At 43.1% G+C, this 26,668-nt stretch overlaps 2 protein-coding genes across 5 annotated transcripts; both read right to left on the bottom strand.

The window, feature by feature from the left end:
* Positions 1-807: 807 nt before the first annotated feature.
* On the bottom strand, positions 808-14,697 carry ncoa6 (nuclear receptor coactivator 6). Of its 4 annotated transcripts, XM_052056359.1 has the most exons (18): positions 14,586-14,697; positions 12,328-12,651; positions 10,159-10,314; positions 9,923-10,045; positions 9,427-9,549; positions 8,516-9,328; positions 8,258-8,389; positions 7,164-8,161; positions 6,826-7,058; positions 6,618-6,733; positions 5,785-6,167; positions 5,458-5,691; positions 2,374-5,332; positions 2,185-2,235; positions 2,065-2,095; positions 1,601-1,642; positions 1,237-1,373; positions 808-1,135 (listed from the first exon to the last, which is right to left on the bottom strand). In XM_052056359.1, the coding sequence occupies exons 2-18, from the start codon at positions 12,608-12,610 to the stop codon at positions 1,089-1,091; spliced, it is 6,861 nt and encodes a 2,286-aa protein (XP_051912319.1). In that variant the 5' UTR covers positions 12,611-12,651; positions 14,586-14,697; the 3' UTR covers positions 808-1,088. The 4 variants fall into 4 exon arrangements, with proteins under 4 accessions (XP_051912319.1, XP_051912298.1, XP_051912305.1 ...); XM_052056338.1 differs by having other exon boundaries at positions 6,826-8,161; XM_052056345.1 differs by having other exon boundaries at positions 6,826-8,161; positions 9,427-9,546.
* Positions 14,496-25,484, bottom strand: LOC127594686 (glutathione hydrolase 7). The gene is made up of 16 exons (XM_052056497.1): positions 25,231-25,484; positions 24,561-24,830; positions 24,216-24,442; positions 23,963-24,114; positions 23,753-23,870; positions 23,604-23,671; positions 21,496-21,569; positions 21,222-21,415; positions 18,701-18,788; positions 18,481-18,608; positions 17,763-17,851; positions 17,525-17,677; positions 17,296-17,410; positions 16,840-16,977; positions 16,608-16,707; positions 14,496-16,353 (listed from the first exon to the last, which is right to left on the bottom strand). The coding sequence occupies exons 2-16, from the start codon at positions 24,781-24,783 to the stop codon at positions 16,184-16,186; spliced, it is 2,037 nt and encodes a 678-aa protein (XP_051912457.1). The 5' UTR covers positions 24,784-24,830; positions 25,231-25,484; the 3' UTR covers positions 14,496-16,183.
* Positions 25,485-26,668: the final 1,184 nt, after the last annotated feature.

Here is a 26,668-nt window from a genome sequence, read left to right as displayed (position 1 = left end):
TGAGGGAAGATGTCTCAACTCAACTGTATTTATAGAGCACTTTCAAACAGCCATCGCTGCAAACAAAGTGCTGTACATGGAGCAACTAACATACAACAGTAAAGCAATTTGTAACAAAGACGGTAGAAAGCACCGAACAGAAAAACAAAGAACAAATCTGAGTCATGCCGAGTCAAACTCCAAAGTGGCCCCTGACAAAAATGAGTTTGACACCCGTGCCTTATGGGCTACGTAGAAGGTTCGATTCCGGGCCCTCTAAATTGTGCCAGGTTAGATTCCAGGTTCTCTAAATTGTGCTGAAGTGTGACTGTGATTGTGAGCGCAAATGCGTTGTTGGTCTATTTGTGAGGATTAGAAAATGAATGTAAAGTTATTTGTTCGCCGTTAATTCAAACTTCGGGAGCAAATAATTGCCCATAACAGGGCTGACATCAACTCACTATGTGGTATACAGTATACATTTAAACGAGTAGTAAAACAGGTGACTGTCAGTGCAAACAGCTGTGCAGGATTCAAAGCCCACAAAGCTTTACCGTCTGAACAGACACGGATTGCGCATGCGCGACCAGACTACACAATGTCTGTTATTAAAGCGTTGTTGGGGGATTTTCATCTTCAAGTCAAAATGTAAAATCACAGACGGCACAATATCCAATCTGAGTCTCGACAGGGGTAAAGAAATGCTTCATTTTAACATTTTAAGAGTGTGTTGCATGGCTTTAATGTCTAATAAGGAGCAAATCTGCTTTGATCTGTGCCTCGCTATACCGTTTGTTATGACTAACTAAAATTCATTTGACACACTAAAACGGTAGAAAATTTTATTCAGTTTTAACAATTTTGCAAACAAGACAAGCTCCATTATCAGTCTAAACATGATTAATCCAGCATGTAACAAAAAACATTTGCACACATTTTAACTACAATCTCACATTACAGGACGGACAACGCATCTCATTTTTTAAAAAACAATCTGTACATGATTTCTTGCTCGAGTAAAAAAAAAAAAGGTCGGACAGAGAAATCCAAATCAAGTGATTCACAGCAGAATACAGAAACATAACAGTGGTCAAAGCAGAATTTTGCTCCTATTTTGACTTCCTTCGTTTGGCCTGAGTGGGGCTGGCTCCAGTTTCTGTTGGAATGTAGATAATAAGCGAGTAGTTTAAATGTGGTGTGGTCATCAAAATTCAGATTTGTTAGTGTACGGCATTTATTCACTTGTGCTTGGGTTACCTTTAACAGCAGCAGCAGTTGTTCCAGGCCGTGCTGATCGCTTCCTGACACCACTTTCTGCTACTGGCTCTTCCTCCACCTCCTTCTCTGCTCGAGAGCTGCGTCTACTCGGCCCCTTGGGTTTCTCCACAGCAGCCCTAGGAATAGCAGATAGAAGACGAACCAAGAGAAGAAAATAAAAGACAGCATTATTAAGAGGGGGTGAGCTTAACTCTGCGATACTCAGGAAGATCGGATACCCCGCAGGTTTCTGCTGTTTTTCCTCATCTACCACAGATACTGTCCATCTTCGTCCTGACAGCTCCACTACGTCAACATGACCACTGCTTGTGTCTTTGCAGCGCAAACATGTTCAAATACATACCTTGGAACTAAGTTGATGGGCGTCTTTCTTTTCTTTGCCCATCTGTGATAGAAGTGGAAAAACAGCGGTAAACTATCAACTGTGCTGAACAAACATGGCTTCACTTCCAAATGTATGAATACAATCCCCATCAACGAGATGGGGCCATGAAGGTCAGCGGAGTTGTATAACCTAGAAGTAACCTGAGACATGTGTAGGTATAGTTGCATGCTCATCATACATACCATGTCCCGAGGCCACGAGGCTCACTGATTTTCACCATATATCCCTTGGCAAACCACATGACCTCCCTGAGTTTCAGTAGAGCGAGAAATTTCAAAGCGTTTTTTCTTCGAAAGCACAAGGCTTAGGCCAACTAAGATAATCATTAATAAGGAGTATTTTTTGTAAATCCCAGCTCCACAAGTACTCAAATAGACACGTAGTCAAAGTAACTGCAGCACTCGTGTTATGAGGAATCTTACCCCTGATCAGGACTTGTTAAGATCTCTTCACCTGAAAGGACAGGAAAAAACAAGTCTGTTACCTAATTTCAAAGGGGATCACATAAAACATTCAGTATCTAAATAAAATGACACACTCACTTGTCTTCTCAACAGCAACAGGTTCTTGTGAAGCATCTTGCTGAACAGATTCTGAGGGAACACGGATAAATGAGTCACAACATATTCAAGAGTTAGAAACAATTGCCAGTACAAAAATATGTGGGCTAGAATTTGAGGACACACAAGTACCAAGCATCCAGTACAATTTATCTAAGACCTTTTATTTACCTGGTGTGGTCTGAATAGTTTCAGGAGGAGCCAGTGCTTGTGTAACAGCAGGCTCAAAAGACACAGGTCCGGTCTGAGAAAGAGGAACTCTGCCGGTGCTAGCAACAGATGAATTTGTGGGTGGGGTCTCGTGAATCAGTCCAGGCATGGCAACAATTGGAACCACGGACGGTACTGGATTCTTTACCGGACTGACTGTAGAGAGCAATGATGTAGAGGAGACTGCAACGGTGGTACCAACTACACTCGTGATGGGATTTTGAGACGTTGCAGCCTGGGTGCAGTTTGACAATGAAGGAGTAGAAGGCAATGGTGCCTGTGTTGGAACAGTAACCTGCCCAGGAGCCGAAGTAAAAGAGGAGATTGCTGGTGTTGTATGGTTTGGAGTGGCATGAGTTGTGTGGTCCACTGCAGCTTCAGTTGGAATAACGGAACTAGCAGAAGGGTGGAAGACATGTGGTGGAGGAGCAGCCACACTGGACACTTGAGCAGGTATCTGGGAATCAGCTGTTCCAGAAAGAGCTACGGCCACCTGCGCCGGCTTACTTTTTAACTGCGCAGTGGGAGCGGCAGACATGAGGTCCTTTCGAAGTGTGTGCATACTGCTAGGGCTTGTGCAAGGCGGAGATGCAATGGGAGGTTGGAAAGAGGTGGACGTTGAAGGGCTTGAATGAGATGGCTGGCTGACTGCTGAACCTGATTTCTGAGCGTCAACTATATTTTCAACTTTAAGAGCACCATGGTTGATTTGCTGAGGACCTGAATGTGCATCAATTGGGGTGGCTGAAGAGACATTGGAGACAGTCTGAAGGTGTCCAACGGTGCTTCGTGCAAGTTGAGATGTGCTTATATTTGCCACAGAGGATTGTGTGGAACTAGTGGCGGTAGAAAGTTGGATGTTTGACGTAGATACTTGGATAGGTCCCACCATAGTGACTGACTGAGAAACTCCTGTGGTATTGGGCGACACAGACGTACTTGGGACTTGAAAGATTGGGTTGATAAAAACAGGGGTGGTGGTGATAAACTGAGGCGGTCGAGTTACAGGTGTCTGATGTCGGATATCCTGCGGCCGAATATTCTTGTTTGGAAGAGTTACCATCGTGGAGACCACGGATGTAGGAACTTGAGATGTCGGTGTAGAAGTCACTGGGTTAGGTGTGACAAATACGGTGATCTGGTTGGGAGGAATTGAGCTGGATGAAGTAGGAATCTGTATGACTGAGTGCACACTTGTAATAGGTTTCGGGCCCATGCCGGGCTTGAGCATCACGCCGGCTTGGTTTGCACTATAGCTGGCATTAGAACTGCTGCTAACTGCTATCGAATGACTGCCCTGAGTGGAATTAACTGGTTTAGAGCTTACACTCTGGACAACATTAGTGTTAGTGAAGGTAGAACAAAGGCTAGTCATTGTACTCAGACTGGAACTGATACCTGGAGAGGATAATGGGTTTTGGTTATTGCTAGGAGCGGCATTGAAGGTCACATGAGGATGCATGCTGTGACTGCTAATAGGAGCTGACACAGGAGGCTTGGATTTAACTTCTGATTCATTAGGAGCGGCAGAAGTAGCAACAGGGGCGAGCGTGTCTGTACTCTGAGTGTCTAAGTGATGTTGTCTCTCTGGATCCATGGCTGACTGAGGGCTGTTTTTTGCCATAACGTCCCGAACCAAAGTACCATGCACAGGTTGATGAGGCTTGTTCGGGACGTCCAGAAGCTGGTTCAGAGAAGTGGGAGCAGCCCTGACAGCCACTGAACCCCCAGAGTCCTGCAGTGGTGCTTTGTGTGTTGACTGCCTATCGACTGTCCCAGCTTGCAACTCCAAGTCAGATTTCGGCTGCTGAGGAGCGGGAGGACGAGGACTTGTCATTCTTGGTGCCGATAACTCCCGCACAGGCTGAGGATGTGGTTGAGGCTGAGATATTTGACGTTGCTCGGATGCCATCATTATATGACTTTCTTTGATGCCCTCAGGAGGGTTACCTTGTAAACCATGGAGGGGACTCTGGGTTTGTTGCATCTCCATGTTGCCACTTAATTGTGACGCCATGGATACTGGACTTGGCGTCACTGAAGAAGGACTTAGCATCATAGTTTGCCCCTGAGCATTAACCAGCTGTTGAGGTTGGGGAGGACATGTGATGGCCACTTTTGCCCCCTTCTGTCTTCCAGGACTTGGTGTGGTTGACTTGCGACTCGAAGCTGGGCTTGACCTACGACTATTGCTAGGACTTGCCCTTTTATTCTGTCCTCCAGAATGCTTGTCGGGTTTAGTGCCTGCCCCACCAGTACCAGTCGAGAAAGGTTGCTGACTGTTGCTCGTGCTATTTCCACCATTTCCGCTGTTGCTGTTGTTGCCTGGTAAAGTTAAGTTTGGAGGCGCCTGTCCAATGGCTTTCAAAGTTGTTGGGTTGAGGCCCTGTTGGTCAAATCCTCTGTTTAAGTTTGTCTGCCTGGGTGGCAAAGGAATGTTGATTTTAGGTGGAAATAGCCCTGCAATTGAAGCATTGAGCCTTTCTGGCGAAAGGTTGATTTCTGAGGGCTCAGTGCTTGGAGGACGATTAGTTGGGGTGAGGGGGTGATGATATGGCCTGGGGCTGGCCCTGTTGGGAGTTTTTGGTCTGGAACTCTGTGAAGTTGTGGGAACGTTAGGGAAATGAATGCCAGACATGGGTCCTCCTTGTTGAGGTTGAGTGGGCAATTGTTGTTGTTGTGGACTGGCTCCAGTGTGCTGCGTCACTGATGATGGAACAGTGCCTTGCTTCATCACGTGTGTTGTGGAACCCTGGTTGGCCATCATCTGTTGGCCGCCATTTCCAGGCTGCATGCCACTTTCTGCACCGCTTGGTTTATCTTGCTTTGGGTGGATCCCAGATGTTGTCTCATCAGATCCAGTGCCTTGCGGACCCTGCGTCGACTCAGGGAGGGACATTCGTCGTGCAGCACCTGCAAGCTGAAAGCCAAAACACAGTAGAATTGACGAATTTCAAATGTAGCACACATGTAGTAAAATGTAGTTTTCTTTAATAGTTCAGTAATTTTAATCACAATTTCCATGCGTACGCCACTTGCCCTCACCTGGGGATTTATGATCAAGGGCATCCCTCTTGCTTTGTCAGGAGACTGCGCTAATCCCGCATGTCCTTGAAGGCTGATCATGACAGGCATGTTCCCTTGCTGTGAGACTGGGAGTCTCTGTGCCTCAGGTTGATTGCCAATGACACGAGGAGGAAGTTGACTTCCTGAAGCGCTGGACATGCGATTTTTCTGCTCTTGCTGCATCTTAAGCATCATTAACATCTGCTGCTGTTGCTGTAGTTTAGGGTTGAAAATCAAGCATCAGTTAATCAATGGATATCTACAGCATATTGTTAAATGCTCTCCTATATCACTACAATTAATTACCTGTTGTTGTAGTTGTTGCTGTTGACCCTGCTGCTGTTGCAGCTGATGGTGTACCTGGGGTTGGCCTTGAACTGTGGTCTGTGGTCCTGTCATACCCTGCTGCCCTTGAGCATTCTGGAGACCTTGCATCTGCAACTGTTGCATTTGCTGTTGCTGCATCTGCTGCTGTTGTAATTGTTGCTGCATTTGTTGTTGTTGAATTTGCTGCTGTTGAATTTGCTGCTGCTGTTGGATTTGCTGCTGCTGTTGGATTTGCTGCTGCTGTTGGATTTGCTGCTGCTGTTGCATGTGTTGAATTTGTTGTTGTTGCTGCTGCTGCTGCTGCATAAACTGCATTGGTACCTGCTGCAATATCCTTTGATCACCTGGTTGGCCAGTGAATACTTGGGCAAACAGAGAGCAAATGGAAACATGTCAACATACAGTATATACAAAGAACATGGATATAACTGGACATAAGAAACTTGACATCACCGGCAGCATGAAGACCAACAACGGACCCTATTTAAAAACGACTCAATGAAACCGAGAATAACTAGCCTTCACTACACGTGCAGTTATTCACTATATTTGTCCCACCCACCCCTGCTTTTTTAATATCACCTGAAATCATGCCACAACTATTCTGCTTCACGATGCTGCTAAAACCCACATGACACTACAAATAAGACACTTAGGCAAGTCATTCATTTCATGTCTGAGTATCTTAGTCCAAATTCACCTTTAAAAAGGTAATCAGAAAATAGGTTTATAAGGCAGTGCTGTCAATCCCAATGCTTTACTCAAACCGGTAATTGTGACATATTTGAATGAATAAACCAATTCCTAAATACCTGCAGGCCTATTGGGAAAGTCAGCAAGCTTTTGGCCCGAGTTGTCCAGGCCCAAACTCTGTTCTCCAGCAAAATTTTGCACTTCAGAATCCTCCATACCACTCACATCCAGACCTCTAAAAATGTAAGAAAAAAATCAACTTGAATCATAATGTTAATGTCCAATTTATTTGAAAAGTGGCTTTTTGTTGCCAATAAAAGTGGTTACCCAGGTCCCTCGACTTGCTGGGGTCCTTCTCCATCTTTTGGCTTCTTCTTTCGGGCAGGTTTCTTCTTTTTGGGTTTGACCTGATTGCTTCCACCAGCTTGCTTTCCTCCTGGTCCAAACTGGCTGGCTGAGATATCACTCTGCAGGAGATTTACCAGCAGGGGGCTTGTCAATGTTACATCTTTACTGACAGGAAAACCACCTGCCTGTGCACAAGGCCCCCCTATAGGAACCTGAGCCGGGAATTGGGAGTTAAAGTTCATGCCATGACCTGCAAAGTGTCCATTTCCCATTTGCATGTGCTGAGGTCCACCAATCATGCTTTGAGCCTGCTGTACCTGCATATCAGGGACCATCTGTTGGACCCCCAAATCGCCTGTCCCACTATTGGGATCTCCCAATTGATGTGGGTGTGGTTGAGCGGTCTGCTGTTGCTGCTGCTGTTGCTGCTGCTGCTGTTGCAACATTACTTGCTGCTGCTGTTTCTGCTGCTGATGTAACTGCTGCTGTTGCAACTGTTGTTGGATCAGAGGGTGACCAGCAGGAAGCCTCAAATGTTGTTGTCCGTGCATACCCATCATCTGATTAGGATTGACAGTAAGTGGAACCTGTTGAGGCTGCTGCTGATTCATCTGCTGGTGGTGGTGTTGCTGCTGAATCTGTTGCTGTTGCAGTTGATGCTGCTGTTGCTGTTGCAACTGTTGTTGTTGAATATGAGCCATTTGCTGCTGCTGCTGTTGTTGTGGTGTCATTGGCTGTGGGCCGACTTGGCCCTGGAATTGAGCCATGTTACCTGGAACATTTGGTGAAGGGCCACGCATCATCTGGCCAGGCATAACCCCAGACGGTATTTTTCCTCCAAATGGCTGTTTGTTGCCTTGCATTTGGCTTACAACCATTTGTTCCATCATGGAATTTTGCTGTTGCTGCTGCTGTTGTTGTTGTTGTTGTTGTTGTTGTTGCAGGAGCATTGCCTGATGTCCTTGGCCTCCAACCATCTGACCCTGCCCATGAATCACCCCCTGGCCTTGCTGAGGCATCATTTGCTTGGGTGGGGTCATCCCTCCTCTCTGCCCTTGACTGAGGGGCCTTGAGAGGACAGTCTGACCTCCACCCTGGCCTTGAACCATCTGGCTGGGGGAGGAGGACACGGGTTGGGCCTGATGCTGGAGGCCCAACATCGGCGTCTGAAGGCCTGGCTGCTGCTGTTGCTGTTGCTGGGTCATGTTAGACCCACTAGCTGTGCCCGGGGACTGACCTGGAATGCCACCTTGTACACCCATAACATTGGGTTGGGCATGGATTGAGTTTGGGGTTGAGGATGACTGCTGGACTCCTGATGCATACAGAGAAGGAAAATATTGGCTGTTTACATCTATAGCTGTTGAGAAAGCACTATAACAAAGATGTATTGTAATTTAATGCATTTTACCAGTATGAGTCAATGTTTGGCTGCTCTGTAGCTGCTGACTAGATCCTGCACCAGGGGCTCCTGACGTGGTGGTACCCACCTGACCTTGGGCAAAGTTTTGGGTTGGAAAGCCCATTGGCCTCTTCGGTATACCTGTTGGTCAAGATTCATTGACTTATCATCTCAAGTATAGCAATGGCAAGTAATTCTAATGGTAAACAGTAGATCAGTCTACATCTTTATACACGCAAATATGCCCACCAAAGAAAAGTGACCGACCTGGATGAACTTGTGTTCCAGGTTGTCCATGTTGAGGCATTCCTATGAATCCTTGTTGCATGTTACCTTGTTGGTTGAGGGTTGCTCTTCCTGGTGAGCTAACACCCTGTGGAAAACCCTGTGGAGTTGTAGGTCTCGGAGCCATCATTGGGGGAGTTCCAGGTGAACCCTGTTGAAAAGGAGATGACGACGACCCCGGGGATTTGGCAGCGAGATTCCCCTGTGGGCCACTAGTGGGTGGAATGGGTGGAGGTGGTCTTGGTGGTCCTACAACACCACTTGGGACAACCTGTGGGGCTTTAGGCTGGGGTGCAGCAAACTGACCCATTGCCATCTGTTGTTGTTGCTGCTGCAATTGTCCTTGTCCCATTACGCTGAATACCTGACCTGCCTGTTGGCTACCAAATGGATAAGGTGGTGGAGGGTGACTGGGCGTCTGTACTGTAGTAAGGGAAGGAGGGCGTTGAACCATCTGGGCTTGAGGTGGAGGCTTCCTCCAGGCAGGACCTCCTTGGGCGGCCGGTGTCTGGAGGACTCCAGAGGGGTTCCAGCCAGGAGGTATAGCCATTTGGCCCGGTTGGTTGAATGGAGGTCTCGCTCCAAGCTGAGAGAATTGTGCTTGCTGTTGGGCTTGTTGCTGTTGGTGATGTTGTTGAAGCTGCTGTAAAGAAGCAGGGTTGATTGGTCTACCAGACTGCAAAGCCTGCATGTGATGGGCAGCCTGGGGAAGAATGGGACCATGGGGACCAGCCTGTTGATGTTGAAGTTGCTGCTGCTGAACTGACATGCCTGGCATCATTGGATCCATGACATCTGTAATAGAATGTATAACTTTTGACAATTTTAATCCTGTCCTTTAAATGTTCACTATAAAATATCTCTGAGTACACAAAAGTTAAACAGTCAAAAACCTGTCCGTGAAGATGGTCTTGGAACACGAGGATGCATCTGTCCACCGTTGCCTGGCATGAGAGCTTGGCCTGCTATGGCTGAGCCTGTCGGGACCATCGAAGGATTTGACATCCTCACCCCTACTTGGGAAAAAGTAGCATATTAAACTACAGTGGAAATAAAAACTTGACATACTCCTGTTCAAATGCCAAGGTTTTTGTTGTTATAAAACAAAAAATAAACGACAAAACAAATGACAACAAAAAACTGTAGAAAAAGCGTAGAAATGATTTATGTCGGTCAACATTTTCTTAACTATCGCAAAAAGTATTTCAACAAGGGTGTGTAAAATATATTACCTGGAAGCATGCGAATTAATTTTAGCCAATAAAGCTGTTCAGAAAATGAATGGGTAAACACATTTACAAAAAGTCTTGATGGAAAATTCCATCACTAAGTTCAACAGGTCGAGCTAAAACAAACAATTCTCAAACTGTTTCATTGTAGCAGCATTACCTGGACCAGGCTGACTTGGAATTCCCACATCCATTCTCATTTGGCCAGCTGCTCCAATTGGTCCATTAACTCTGACTTCTTGTCCCCGATTTGGTCCCCCTGCAACGTTGATGGCCCCCTCTCCTAAACAATGGAGGAAACGTTTATGTCTTAACACTTATTGTTACTCTTATTTCGACTGTTTGATGCAGGAAATGTATGTGGAATGGTCTTGCACGAAGATCCATGTATCCAACCTTCAATTTGCACAGAAAGAATTCCCAGGTCTCTGAGCTGCTGCTGGTTGTTCTGAGCCAGCAGCCTCAGTCGTTCAGCAGCATCCCGTGGAATGTTGAAGGTAACACGCACACTGTTCCACGGCTCGACAAGCTGTGGGTGAAGCGTCTTTGATTCTAGAAGAGGGCAGAATACAACTTCCAATCTATCTGAAATGTAATTGAGTTGGGATTTTTCTTTGAACATAGATGAGAAAATAAACTATTAAACACCCTTCTCCAAAACAAATGACTACCATGAAGCCAACACTCAGTTTAGAGGTGCATGATCCGTTAAAGGTACGCTACAAGTTACAAGTCTTCTACTAAGACAAGATATTCAATGTTCAATCTGATAAATGTTCCTGTTTTTACAAATAATTAACTTTGGAATTTTATGGCTGCAACACATTCTGAAAAAGCTGGGGCAGGTGGCAAAAAAAGACTGAGAAAATTGAGGATGGCTCATCAAACACACGTTTGGATCATCCCACAGGTGAACAGTCTAACTGGGAAAAAAATGGGTGCCGTGATGGGGTAATAATATAAGCCTCCCTGAATTCACAAGCAAAGAAGGAGCGAGGTTCACCTCTTTGTGAACCACTGCGTGACAAAATAATTAAACGGTTTAAGGCAGGGGTGTCCAAACTCGGTCCTCAAAGGCACTGCATCAAAAACTGACATCAATGTGTAAAATATATCTCCACATGAGATCAGGAACACTTCAGAAAACCCATGTCAGTAAATACTGTACAGTTCTGCGCCACATAGCCATATGTGCAACTAAGAAATTCTACTATGCAAAGCAAAAGCCATTTATCAACAACACTGAAGTGCTGCCGGTTTCTCGGGCCCGAGCTCATCCAAGATGGACTGATGCAAAGTGAAAAAGTGTTCTATGGGGTCTGACGAGTGCACATTTCAAATTGTGGATGTCGTGTCATCTAGGCCAAAGAGGAAACGAACCACCCGGACTATTATGGACGCAAAGTTCAAAAGACAGCATTTTTTATGGTAGGGGGCTGTATGAGTGCCAATGACATGGGTAACCAACACATCAGTGAAGGCCCCATTAATGCTGAAAGGTACATACAGATTTTGGAGAAACATATGCTGCCATCCAAGCAAGGTCTTTGTCAAGGACACCCCTGCTTATTTCTGCAAGACAATGCCAAACCACATTCTGCGCGTGTTCCAACAATGTGATATCCAAGAGTGTAGGTATGAGACTGGCCTGTCTGCAGTCCAGACCTGTCTCCCATTGAAAATGTGTGGCGGATTATGAAGCGTCAAATACGACGACGGAAGCTCTACATCAAGCAAGAATGGGAAAGAGTTCCACCAAAGCTTTAACAGTCACTTCTCAGACGTTGAATTGAATTTTAAAAGAAAATGTGATATAAATGACCCAGCTTTTTTGGAATATATATATTGTCTTTGGGGTGTATTCAATTAGATATACATGTAGGTTGAAAATGATCTGAAGATAATTGTATTATGTTTTTTATGTTTAACACGGGGCGGCCCGGTAGCCAAGTGGTTAGCACGTCGGCTTCACAGTGCAGAGGTACCGGGTTCGATTCCAGCTCCGGCCTCCCTGTGTGGAGTTTGCATGTTCTCCCCGGGCCTGCGTGGGTTTTCTCCGGGTGCTCCGGTTTCCTCCCACATTCCAAAAACATGCGTGGCAGGCTGATTGAACACTCTAAATTGTCCCTACGTGTGAGTGCGAATGGTTGTTTGTTTCTGTGTGCCCTGCGATTGGCTGGCAAACGATTCAGGGTGTCCCCCGCCTACTGCCCGGAGACGGCTGGGATGGGCTCCAGCACCCCCCGCGACCCTAGTGAGGATCAAGCGGTACGGAAGATGAATGAATGAATGAATGAATGAATGTTTAACACGACATCCAAATGTTGGAATGGGGTTTCCACTAAAGGACAAAGTAATATAAAAACATCAACTATTCTGCCTGTAATGTACATTTTTATTTTATTCACGATATGATTTTTGTATTTGGATGATTAATCGGGAATCAATTTTTCAACCTCTGCCTAAAACAACCCAACTCCAAAACAAAACAATCCATACTGGCTGGCTACTGCTAATGACAAGTGCGTTGGATTAGAAAAATGGGTTTAAGTAAAGGATACTAACCCATATCAAGCATGCTGGGTATACCACGGAGGACAGTATCAAGTTTAATTGTGAAGTCTTCATCTTCCATACTCCCTTGAAAGGCAACAAAAACAGTAAAATGTGCTGCTGCCCCAATGCAGTCTTCAGTGGCATCTTGGTTGTTGTGATCCTCTTCGTTCTCCGGGCTTCGGTGGCAACAGTCAACGTCATCACCGACGCCAGAGTCCCAGTCGGAGTCACTGTCACGCTCCAGGTCTTGGGTCTGTTGGGACAGCTGAGGTGGAGTGCCTCGATGAGCCATTCTCCTCTTTGTCTGGGAGTGGCGTTGGAACACTCTTTACACTAAAATTCCACACGAGAAAAACAAGTGATTATGATTCAATCCGAAGGCTGATACTGTCAAATGCTCAGGAGACAAATCAGCAACGCCTGCACAGTTTCAATACACCATGAGCCAGATTTTGCAATACAGTCCCAGAACCTATAGTAGGTGACAATCATTATGGAGAAAACTTTAAACTGATGACCTGGGGATTTTCTGAAATGCACATTGACAGGCCACAAAGCTTCTTCAACCATGTTCTCATCATTTTCTTGAACAAAAGGGAGTGATGGTCAAATGAAACCAACAGCTTGAAGCTCGTTTCCGACGAATATTACTACTCTGAAATGCTGCTACAAAGCTTGTATCATTCTGCAAATATCATGGAACCAATGATTTTCCAAGTGTCATATGTCACAGAGCATAATGATGGCATGAAACACTTTGGTGGCTGTCAAAAGGACTATTTTTAGAGTACTGACATTTGTTAAAGAAGATGAAAAATATAGTCTGGGGAGGGGCACCCTTCAAATCTGAGAAGGTTGGATTAGGGCACTTTTCGCATGAATGATCAGGTAAATCACCAGTCAAGACATGTCAAGTCTCATTAAGTGAACCGTTTGATCGCAGAAATTCTCTCAAATGTTTGTACAACATAGTTTGCATATATCACCTTGTATAATTTGTTGTAGATGGGTGGTTCTCAGAAAACATCGAGACGACTGTTGATGATTAGTTGACGAGCTAAATAATCTCTTGTGGCGGCCCCAGTGTCCACATGTTACAGTTTTTCAACTGAATATCTTTGTATGGAGGTAATGAAGCTGTTCAAGTGTTTAAAATAAATAAATAAATAAAGGTAAACTAATTTGGTACTAGAGTATATGTTGTCCATGTAACAATCGTACCAACACGTAACAACAGAGTAGCGGGCAACATTCAACAATTTCCTGTAAACAAAGGGGCGCATGAACTCCCGGAATCTTTATTTAATACACTGCAATAAATTTTGATTGAAAGCAACATGATAGCATTTGTAATGATTTTGCACAAGTTCAGTTTTGGACTCACACGTCACACTCCTGGACCAGGTTTTCAGAGAACCACTCATTTGTGTTGATTAAAATGTATTTTCTTTTATTTCACCTGATTTTACTCTGCTCTGTGCTGCCAGATTGGGAATGCAAAAGAACCACTTTGATTACGTTTTTTTAAAACAAAATAATGGACCTCCAAAATACAGCCATGTCTGATGTTCATTGGTTCATTTTCAATACCTGTACATTCTTATTTTTTATTATGTTAGATTCAAAGTTATTTAAACCATTTTGTCCACGTGTACGACAAAGTCTTCAGGATAAGATATTGAAACGCTCCCAGTAAAACAGTACTATAGAATGTAATTGCACACTCATTGTTTTCCTCGGATTTGTGACATTCAGAAACCAGAAATATTGCAGCCAGCAAAACACGTGTTAACGCACAGTACGTGCGATGCTGAGCTTATGTGCTGACTGATGAAAGGATTGGCATTATCTTATCCAAGCTGCAATTCAAATAATTATAATAAAATAGATTTTAAAAACCCTCAAAAGGTCGGATAACATGATCGGCCCTGGAGTAGCAGGCCTTGGCACAAAGCCTCTGTACACGGGGGGAAAAAAAGAAAATACAAATCCTGTATTAATCTATTTTACATTGCTTTACGACAAGCTAACTGGTTGTGCAAGGCCAAATTACACATTCGAAAAAATCTAATTTATAACCATGCTGATACTTTGGGTATCCAAGTAAGCTTCAATTAGCAATCGCTAGCGCCGTGCAGGTAATTCAGCGCAAACACTTCGAAAAATCACATAATAGCTTTAGAAATCATTTTATTTATTTTTTAAGGTTACCACATCAGCTACGCATTATTCGTGGCATGTTACTTAACAAGGAGAAAACGTCTTACCACACATTGTTTTCTGGAAATAAATTCGACCTGTCGACATCTGCTAGCCAAATTAGCTAACAAAACAGGGATAACGAAAAACACGGCATTACGCACGCTCAGGGTTTCCGTTTAGGCTTTTCAAAATAAGTGAATGAAGCATAAGCGGCGACAGTTACTTAAATCATAACATCAAGCCAAACGAAATAAAACTTAATTGTACACAATATACGTACACTATATACACGTTTTCAAGAATGGCCGTATAGAATCTAAACATAAAAGTACAGTATTATTAAAACAGTAGAGTACTTTCTTTTAAATATATACAGTGCGTGTGCAATAGAGCAGTCTTAGTCACAATTTACTTTGAGGGAGGATGTTGAGTTGTATGAAAAACAATCACATAAAACATTCACATATGGTGCATGAGTCCATGGCACTGGACAGACAAAACAAGCATCAAAGCCATATTGCACAATTTAAGATTAAATTATCACCAGCGTACACTAAAATAGAACCACTTCAAGAACTTGACAATAGCGACTTTCCAACCTTTATGTACACTACCTAAAATAATTCCAAATATAAATAAAAAAATCTGAGGTTGAACGCATTAAAAAAACTATGTACGTGTACATACAGTTACTAGTTTGAATGATTTTTGGGACTAACTTGCAAGTAGGTCAAACACATTCTAACAACGTTTACAGTTCCATTTTTCTTTGTTGGATTTGGTGTGACCATCTTCTGGTGCAACAATTTTGAACTACTTGGCTTGTATGTTGTTGACTTGTTGATCAGTATTAACACACATTAAAGTGCTTGAGAACTCTTTGCACCATATGCACAACTGTTATTGAATCAGATTTATGCATACTTTAGTTTACTTTACCATACTTTAAAATGCTTAACAACTCGGTATCATTTGCACAGTTTTCAATTTAACAGCACTAATGGTACCCTAACATTGCTCAATGACTCTCTACTGACAGTATGTGCTCATGTCCTAAATGTCTATTGTGTTATATTGGCTTATTTGCTGGACTAGTGGAGTGGCTACAAATACTAGAAAGTAATTCATTTGTGTTTGAAACATACAGTACTTGGGCAAGAAAGATGATTCTGATTCTTAATATTAGCTTCAATTGCATTACAGGCAGACATTTTTGGAAAGGTACCAGGCAAGGATGGTCCTGTACAGCAGCAATGTTGTATGTGCGCAGAAGCGCAGGCAGTTTCAAAGAATCCTGTTTGCCAAACTTTACATGTCTGATTTCACATGTCCGCAGTCTGGTGTTTAACTGTAAATGATCAGGACTGCCTGAATCGGAACAGATAAATACATTTTTCTATGTAGTATCTGCTTGGCAGACATTGGGAATGCATTGTTTGGAGAAGAACAGATTATATTCAATTGTGATAAGCAGGCCAACAACGATCTCTTGGACTACTGCATTAAAATTATTTATCCAAGCAACAGCTGCGAAATCACCTCAAACTGCACATTGGCGTGGCTTGATTTCACCCGGAATAGTCCATTGTCATTCCATTTATTTGATGTCCAAAATTAATAAGCAGCAGTGTTTGTAATAAGCAGCAGTGTTTGTGGACTATGGCTAAGTCCTGGACATTGCAAGGGCTGAGGCATCAGCACTACGGGGGTCCGTCACTCCAACGATAAGGTCATTTGTTCTCTGGGTGCCTTCGACCAATGACAAAACATCTATCCTTTCAACCTTGTGGCCTTTGGCCAGCAGCAGCTCAACATCTTCATCTAGAAATTCAGCTGTAAGAGAGAATGGGGCATTGGACTTGGATGCAATCATCAATATTATAACATTTAATAACAAGTTTAAGAATTGATTGTACAAATGAACAGGTTCTAAAATACTGTTTAAATGCAACAGTCAACAGTGGTAACTGCAGCTGAAATGGAGATTGATATAAAAAAAAAGAAAATAATTACAAAATGCATTGTGGAGAGTTTTGTCAAAGAGAATCCGCAGAATGTGCTTACAAAGGAGTAGAAAACAAACTTACAGTCCACCAGCAGTGTGTCTGGCTCCAGCTGTGGGTGGAATCTACCATACGCTAAACTGTCAGTCATGTTTTTGTGTGAGGACAAAACACTTAGCAGCACCTGTGACAGATAAGAAAACATCATTCCATGAATAAAGGCATGAACATACAAATATATACATCTCCATCCTCCCAGGTGTAAATTACCACCCACTCATTGTCAAAATTCTGACTTGTTATGGAAGATAATCACCTGCGTGATGCCACTCAGAGCTTTCGCTCCGTTGGAGGATCCAACCGCAATGTATGTACCACACACCCCGTTGGATGGCCTCACTACAGTGGGCATCAGGAAGGACAATGGCCGCTTCCCAGGCTGGAGGCTGTTATGCTAATGACATCAACCATGTTTCAGAAGGGGACAAGAAATCAACATCCAACATTATAAAATAGAGTGCTGCCTTGAGATACGACTGATCCCATTTAGTTTTTTAGATGGAGGCCATCTTTCAGTCATTTTTTTTGCTTTGACTTGAGAACTCAAACTTTTATTCTATGATGACTGAGTAAGCTACGTGTCAAGCATGGTGTGCTGGAACACATCAACGACATTTCCATTAATTTCACTGAGAAATGATTTGCAATACGAGTGTGGGCACGGAGCAAATTAAATTTGTATCCCAAGGCAGCACTAATAAGGCTTACTTACAGGGTTAGGTCTGGAATTGTGGGTTTTATTCGGCCAAGAGAAGGCCTTTATTTGGCTGTTCAAAAGGATCCCTGAAGGAGTCACTATCCGACTGCCAAACGGTTTATTTAGGGAACTAAAAATCAAAATATTGCATGAAATAATTTGCTCGTCAGTTCAGTCATAACAAAAAGAAATAAAAACGAAATAAATAAAGAAACAAACAAACCAGAGTTGCATGAAAGCATACCTTACAACTGAGACTATGTGGTCATCTGGGCCCATGATCATGACCTGGGCAGCTGCAGCACCATCCTCCAAACTAAACGAGGGTGTGTAATGGCTGACAGGGAAGGCCTGAGAGTCGTTGATCATTTGGCGGAGCAAGGACCCCTGTGCTTTGCTTAGAGATTGGACAGTGAAGGTCTCTATGAATGAGCCTGACAGAAACCACATATGAATGCAGAAGAGAGCAATGCATCGTGTACCTCAACATCTTGCTGACTGTCTCTGAGACTGAAGTGTCAAACATGGGGTCGCCTAGGCCACTTGCCAAGGCCAAAGCTATTTTCACTGACTGAAACAAAACAATAAATGAATTGTTGTAGAGTGGAACCTCGGATAGAAAATAGTGTCAAGTCCACTCAAAACGGCCCTTTGTTCAGCAGCTGTCAAAATCTGTTTGCCCCAACTGGCCACAGTGCTAGTGGTTAAATCGCAGATCGAGATTGGTCCATGTGTTTCCTGGTTGTGACGCTGTTGTCACAGCTATACAGTAGACCAAGGTAGGCTCACGTACGCACCTGTGTGGTGGCCAGGATGGCGGGGGCAACTTTCTCATCAAGGGCAAAATATGGGCATATGCGGCAGCCATGTCAAAAGAGGTAACTGTCCCATTAAAGGTAAAGGACAACATGGCTTACAACGTTAGCTTAGCATCAGCTGTTGTTGGCTGAAGCGAGTTTTCATCATTTGGTACATGCATGTATCTCGAACATGATATTTTCAGTACGCCATTCAGCTGCTTTTTTGTCAAGCTCTTATCTATGGACTCTATAGATAAACCTTTGCATTACGTACTTTACAATCATTCAGAAAAAAAAGGAAATGTAACCGGCAATCGGCTCTAATGGAATCCACCAATGCGTCAGCAAGGTTCCACTATACTGTACTATAAATATGTTTTAGTGAAAGGTTCAACAGTACCTCTGCAGTCCAGTGATACGTGCTGCTCCTGGGCACCTGGTTGGTAATGTTGTAACCTTCGAGGATGTTGAGGGCTGTGATCAGGCCAATACCGGCGTGGGGTGCCGGAGTCACCATCACATGGTGTCCTTCAAAGACATCCGCAATAAAAACAATATGTCAGTTGCACTTATTGTTGCAAAAATAAATAAAGAAAATGGAGAATGAAACTGCTACTCACCTTGATAGTTGATGTGTGCTGGCTGCTCTAGGACTGTGCTGTAGTTACCAAAGTCATCTTCTGTGAGCACCCCACCGCTTGCTTGCACCTATAAAAACGAGGACAACAGAGAAACACAATAGTCAAGGCCATTTCAGAGTCAGGCCACTGAATTCAATCTTGTCCGGTCCAAACAAAACACTAAAATTACCATTATTACAATTCAGAACATCTCGAACTTCAACTGTGCCTTGAAATACAAGTGACCTTTTTGATATGAAAACTGAAATTTGTCTGATTTTTTCCCTGCTTTGATTGGTGAGCAATAATTTGCGATACGAGTGATGTATGGTGGCAGCTAACTCAACAGACCTCACTTCATAACAAGCAGTATGTGACTAATTCTTCAAAAAACGAGTTTTCCGCTCTAAGTCGAGTCTTCCGCTCTCAGTTGAGGTTTACTGCCAAACTAAATGGAAATTTAAAACACCCACATAATTGCACACTTCTTGTCCTTCAAATACTGCTACTGGTCACTTTAAAATGGTTTAATGATTTTCTGCACCAACTGTACAACTGTTATAGTATTGTATTCTACCACTGATCACTTTAGCTCTGCTTGATACTTTGCACATTGTCTCACAGTTGTCACTGGGTTGTACAACCGCTCAACAGCTCACTTACATTACGGAATGTCCTTCCAGACTTAATTTTTCCATACTTATTTGTAATGTCCTTGTTTATGACGATACAAATGCAGCGTGTTCTACCGGAGACAAATTCCTTGTGTGTTCTACATACTTGGCTAATAAAGATGATTCTGAATCTGATTCTGATCATTTGTCTTTAAATCCACTAATATAATATGGTTACCACTAGAGGGGCGAACAAATAGCTTCTGTGTGGCGGTCATGTAAGGTTTTAAGGAACGGATTCTTGAACACAAACAGTGCAATAATACTCAGAAAACAGCAAATATTCCTCCAGATTATAGCTTTACTTACAGTAGAGGCGTAAAATTAATTTGTCTTCATAACTGTATTATACTGCCACCCGATGGCCAAGTCATCACGAATTTTAACCAGGAGCTGCAATAAATGAATCATGGCTCACAAACTGTTCATACTGTATTTTTATCAAGTAAACTCTTGAAGCGTATGTATGGAATAATAAACAATTTGAATCAGAAAATCTATTTTCGATTTGACAACCCAAATCAAATTGTTACATTTCAAAATCGTATCCTTGAATTGTGTGGCACCCTGTGTGTTGAGATACGTAGCGAATCGTGTTTTCTTACAGATATACAGCAGATATAAAGCAGTTTGACATTGCTGATGACTGCTGGTTTCTTTGAATTTAATCAACTTGGATAGTTTGGGCTGTGGAACATTTTTACAAGTTGTCGCATATTAACAAACATGACAAAGCTACAGCCGTACCATTTCAAATCGAATGGTAATTACACTGAAATGAATCATTCACATTTTAAAATCTTTGCATCTTTGAATCGTATTGTACCCCATATGTATGGAGAATCATATCGAATTTGGAGAGATGTACAACACTAGTACAGTGTAGTGGTATTTCCCTTATTAAAAACACATAACATTACACTGTTGTTTTTAGCGGAAACTTAAACGTATCGAAGGCATTGCCGATCATGGAAAGTTGATTTGAAATACTAATAGTTTGAGTTACCCCTGACGAAACCAATGTATTGTTTTAGAGTTGATTTAATTGGTATTTTTTGAAATAGTGTGTACTATCAGACGTTTATCCCCCAAAATGGCATTTTAATGAATTAAATACATTACATTAATACATTTAAAAGTTAAAAAAAAAATATTGTCCCCCTCTTAGTCATATTTTAACAAAAAATAATTATTTGCGGGCGGCCCGGTAGTCCAGTGGTTAGCACGTCGGCTTAACAGTGCAGAGGTACCGGGTTCGATTCCAGCTCCGGCCTCCCTGTGTGGAGTTTGCATGTTCTCCCCGGGCCTGCGTGGGTTTTCTCCGGGTGCTCCGGTTTCCTCCCACATTCCAAAACCATGCGTGGCAGGCTGATTGAACACTCTAAATTGTCCCTAGGTGTGAGTGTGAGTGTGAATGGTTGTTTGTTTCTGTGTGCCCTGCGATTGGCTGGCAACCGATTCAGGGTGTACCCCGCCTACTGCCCGAAGACGGCTGGGATAGGCTCCAGCACCCCCGTGACCCTAGTGAGGATCAAGCGGCTCGGAAGATGAATGAATGACTGAATAATTATTTGCCTTCAACATCTCAGGATCCTGGCCACCTCTGTTCAAAATCAGCAAAATTTCCAGATCATTCAATTGTTCCCTTGAAAACGAAATGTATAATAAAAATAATCTAATTCGTATATTTGTGTTCTCTGAAAAGAATGAAAAATGACATATGCCATTATTTTAGGTATGTTTATGTTATGTAGGTAGGTTTTAGATATGTTAGAGCAGTATGAGTGCTCAGTGAGCGTGTGAAGAATGAATGCATTCTTATATGCGAAGATTTGCGAATTCTTTACCATAGAAGCAATTTCCTGTGTCAGGTTTCCACTGTAGAACTCCGATATCCCTTTAACTGCAATAGCATCCAAGATTCTGGCCAAATCCAGCCGTCTGCTCAATAACCCAGAGAGAGGTGCCTGGCCATTAGGTAAGAAGAGATCCCGAAATGCATCCGAGACGTTTTGGTCCTTAACGTTTGCAAGAGCTTCAGCTAGGGATACGAAAAGATGTCAGGAATCATCAAATCTCATTTCTTCCAAGTGACGCACACGTCACATTAATATTACCTACCAAGCTCATGAGTGACATTAAATCCATTTCTGGCCACATCTGCTGCCATGGAAACCACGTTCTTCCACGGTATTCTGGCAAATGTATGACATGAAATACTGGCTTAGTTGAGAAAGGCTTTTAAACGAATCATGATTTGTCATCAGTACTCCTTTTGCAAACGGGCCCTTGGAATAGGATAGCAGTTCAGCGAGGTAGCTATATGGGTTTTCATGAGCTATTTATTTTTGTATTATCAAAATTGCAATAGTTACTGGGTCATTCCACTCAATTGGAATTCACCAATTTCATTCACTCTCGGCAGTGATACCACTTCAATTTATTTGATTATTTTTTTTATTGGTGCCTTGTGATGTCAAATGAATGAACCCAAAGTTCATCTCCTAGCTCAAACGGTTTTCAGATTATGGCCTGTCATAGTTTGAGTGCCACGCCCTTTTTGGGGATCCAGGTACTGCACACTAAATTTTGGGCCATATTTGGAGGCCCTTACCTCTTATTTTGAGGTAGGTAAAGACCAGTACATTCCTATATCTATGTATTCTGACCCTGTCTGTCAGAACCTGCACTTAAAAACAGCATGGGTGTAGTATTTTTAGTGATATTGACCCTTTAAGAATGGCTATTTTTAATGACTCCAATTACTTTTTAGGACATTTTGGGGGTTCATATTGTGGAAATGTTTTGTGTTGTCATTATATTTGGCAGTCAAACTTTGACAGGCCGTAACCTGAAAACAATTTGGGCTTGGAGGCTCAAACTACTGATTCTTTCATTTGACATCATATGGCACCAATAGAAAAAACATCACACAAACTGAAGAGATGTCATTGGGAGGCTCTGGAGATTTGTGGGAATTAACACGGATCGACCCTATTCTAAATGGTAGCACCTCCAGTAAAAAGTTTCTCTGCAATTAAGCGATTCAAAACACGTACAAGAACTAATTGAACACGGAGCCAGTTTAGCAGCCTAGGAATACAAATATTGAGTTAGGTGAAAGATGAGATGAAAACGTGTCGCATAATTTGGTACTCGCATGCAAACTGGAGACTGATCAATCAAGTCAAATCATGCAAGTTGTATTGAGGATGATTGAGCCAAATTGTGATGCTAAGTTCAGACCAAACACAAAATATCACAATGCCCCGCTTGTCTTTGTTCACTGGGGAACTATATGGCGGTCATGTCAAGTGGGGAATAGGAGGAGTTTCTCTTTCTTCAACTGAATTAAAATAAATAAATTCATAAATGAAGTTTGAACATCACTGGGCGATCTGGTGACAGGTGGTTTGTTTACTTTGGTTGTTAAATGCTATCTTGGTTGACATTTAAACACCAGTAAACAAGTCAATACACTCACCCGATCACCAACTTTTCTCGCTATCCATTTACCAAACCTGCTTCTTTTTGGCTCTATCCCAGTTGCTATTCTAAGATGGCTGTGTTGTCTACCTCTTGGTCCCAGAGACCGCAATGATTGTGTCCCACATTGTTTTTTATTTCACCAAGTGTACCTGTTTGTGCGTGTGCTGTCGCTGACATACTACATTCTCAACTAGTTGTCCGTGACATGAGAACAAGTTCACATTTGTAAACCCTGGCCAAATGGGCAAAGAAACATTTTTTTGCTTCAAATTACTTAATCTGCCCCACCTGGCATGCATTCGTGTCCGACCTCGTGAACTGCAATGACTATATTTGAAAATGCAACACGAGAAACAATCAACTCGCACTGGGTCTGACCGCAGCATGAGGGTCCATCTATTTCGCTGGGCTGACATTATTAGATGCCATTCCTTGTGATTTGTTTTAGTTCTTTCTGCTTGTTAAGTTGACCTTTCCTGCGTCTTTCATATGAGACAGCGATGAAACAAGTACAATTAGTGTGGTTGGGCTCTTTGTTCTCTATGATAGATAATAACATAGTATAATTTCTAGTTCTGCCTCTTCACAGTTCAGTAAATGAAGACCCAAGGCCATGATTTGAAGGAATACATTATGGAGAAGAATGTCGAAGTTGTGGTGTCAGTGTGCCACAGCACAAGGATTGAACCTCATCGAGGTGTTCAAGTGGAATTAAAAGGCTAAAATGTATTATTACACACCTGCCATAAAGTTGGTGTGCATGATGCATCCCTTTGAGCATTCCTGGTACTCCAACAAGCAGACCGGGCTGAAAGGCACATAAATCATGCAATTAGAAAATCCTAAAAGTATGACTTGCTTAACAGCTACATGGGATAAAATGCCTCACATTGAGATCAAGGTTTGTTTGGAGTAACCCGTCCCGAATGGCAGCCGGCGCTGTTTCTCTGAAGTCAATGACCCTCGTTTCATTTTTTCGAATATCATGCACCAACATAACTCCACCCCTGAGTACACCAATAGACATAACGGTAAATACAGGCAAATGCAATAAAAATGTTTCCCCAATGCATACAGGATTTTTCCTTGGACAACTCACCCTCCTAAACCAGAGGTGTGAGGATGTACAATGCCCAAACAGAGGGCAGCAGTGATGGCAGCATCAACGCTGGACCCCTGCTTCCCCAAAACCTCAAACCCAAGGGATGTACACCGAGCCACATCTGTCACCACCGCTCCTTGGTGAAAGACCTAGCAAGAAAAAGCAGGCAGTATGTGTGTAGCTTCACTCATCAGGCCAGAAATATTTCAGCAAATCATCCTTGTTGTAACATACGAATGCCCACTCCCACCTGGGGGTCTCCAAAGTAGATCTGAATGATGAGCGCAATGGTGACCCCTGTGGCAAAGGTGAGACAGGCTGTTATGATGACACTCAGTCCATCCCGCTGGCAAGCACAATCTCGCGTAAAAGGGTCTTTGGTTGTCTCCCTCAAAGACACGATATCGTGGTAAGCCAGGTCTGATGCTGAGGACGGGAGACGCTGAAGACGAGCAGACCTCAAAAATATGTCTGGGTCTGAAATGGAAAATATATAGAATAATGTTACCACTACTTTTCTGAATCTTTACAACACGCCAAGAGTCTTTCGGGGACTTTTTTATTTCCGGAAACGGCATGTGACAGTATTACGGACCTGTCTCTTGTTCGCCGAGGACGTTGTCATCATCTTTACGAGATTTGTAGGCAATGTCCCCCCCTTGCATCACTTCTTCCTCTGGCAGCCTGGGGAAGCTTGTGATGCTCATGTAGTCCACCGGAGAGTAGGCAGTGCCCAGCGTTGTCTCTGGAGTGGCATCTTTTGCCACCACAAATCCTTCAGGGTACTCTGTTACTCCTTCAGGTGATGGATTGTGCATGACTGCTCTTCTGGATCATGGGGGTCACACACCAAGCCTGTCCTCTCCTTAAATATAACATGTAAAGGACAAGACAGTCATGCTTCTGAGTCTGTGGTGAGTCCTTGATGAAAAACGTCGTGAATACACTTAATGCCCCCCTCTGTTGCTAATTTTGTGAATTTACATAAAATTGGGTGCCTGTGAAGAGTCTGACCTTCTAATGATCTTTTCTGAGAAATACGCGTTACTCTGATAATGGTGCATTTTGTGCAAACAGGAACCTGCAAAACATTACATTTGCAGATCTACTTATATACAATTCCACATGAACTGCCTTACATTGGCTACTAGGCGATACTAGGCCTATCGCTTCACAACAACACCATCTCAACACAAGAGTCGGTTATTATAAGAAATTGAAGAGCACATACAGATGTACCCGCGGTATTACGTTGCTAGCATTACCTGTCGGGATGTTCCGTGCGCTGATTGCACAAGCTAGCAATAAGCTCGGGCAAATTCTATTCAATCACGGGACCGAAAATAAGACCAGCAAACTCCATTTAACGTAACCATCACGAGGAAATCGAAAATATTCCGAATGGGGTTATTTTCCGTGTTCAGGTGTCGCGGCCGTGTCGTTCTCAGTCACTAAAATTGAGTGACGTTTGATACGGTGGAATGCCGTTTAGTGGCGGGTGACCAACCGGAATAACAAGGTTGGAAGAATACTTGCCCCGTTCCAGTCGAGTGTGTGTGTCCCACTCCAAAGTGGGCCACACAGGAAAAAAAGAATAATATCAAAGTGTTGATGTGGAAATATTTTATAGTCTCGTGTTTATACATACGGAACGTCAATCGATGGTTTCATTGCACTTACATATTTTGTCCAAGTGGAATTGCCGTATTTACCGACTTTCTGCGCATGTGTATCAGAAGGAGCTGCTAATAATGTAAACAGTGGATCAATAGCTGCCATCGCTTGGAAGTCCGAGTTTTTAATATAATTTAAGAGGCAAAAATTGCCAAAACAGCAACCGATGCCGCTAAATGTAATGAAGCAGATCCAAAAACGTTATTTTAAATCGACGAAAACCCACACAGGCAAGGGGAGAACATGCAAACTCCAAATAGGAAGGTCGCAACCGGGATTGAACCCACGACCTCTGTACTGCCAGGTCCACACGCCAACCACTTGTCACCGGGCAACCCGTAGTATTTAAAATCATGTTATAAAATATATTAATCCCTCGTTTATTGCGGTTACGGGGGACCAAAACCTCCCGCGATAAACGAAAATCCGTGAAGTAGCGACCAATTAACACAAAAAATGCCACATATAAAAAAAATGCCACACACACACAGGCCATCGATCCCTGGGCGTGCAGCAGACGTGTTCATGATTTGTCAATTAAAGTTGTGTAGACAATTAAGGGTGGAGAGACCTGCTTTTGTTCTTATAAGTCTCTCTCTCTCTCTCTCTCTCTCTCTCTCTCTCTCTCTCTCTCTCTCTCTCTCTCTCTCTCTCTCTCTCTCTCTCTCTCTCTCTGAGCAACACACATACACTCACCTGCACGCCCAAGCGTGCACGCGCCCCACCTGGACCTTCCATATTTCAATTTTTTTTTAATGAATGTTTGAAAAAAAAAAACAATGCACCGAAGCCGCCATAAACGAACCGCGAAATGGCGAGGGATCACTGTAATTTATCAGCAGTCAGGCAACGAGTTCACCCAAGGAGAACGAAAATTGTCTCAGAATAGCACATTGAAGCGTTCTGAAGTTGAGATAGGCACAAAAGTCAGTTAACTCCGTATCAATGACTACAATTACACCTGATTAAAAAAAATGAAAAAGAATTGAAATGAAATGAAAAAAGAACTGCGATTGGCTGGCAACCAAT

Source organism: Hippocampus zosterae, chromosome 2 (assembly GCF_025434085.1).
Source record: "Hippocampus zosterae strain Florida chromosome 2, ASM2543408v3, whole genome shotgun sequence".
NCBI lineage: Eukaryota > Metazoa > Chordata > Actinopteri > Syngnathiformes > Syngnathidae > Hippocampus > Hippocampus zosterae.
This window is presented reverse-complemented; position numbering and strand designations above follow the sequence as displayed.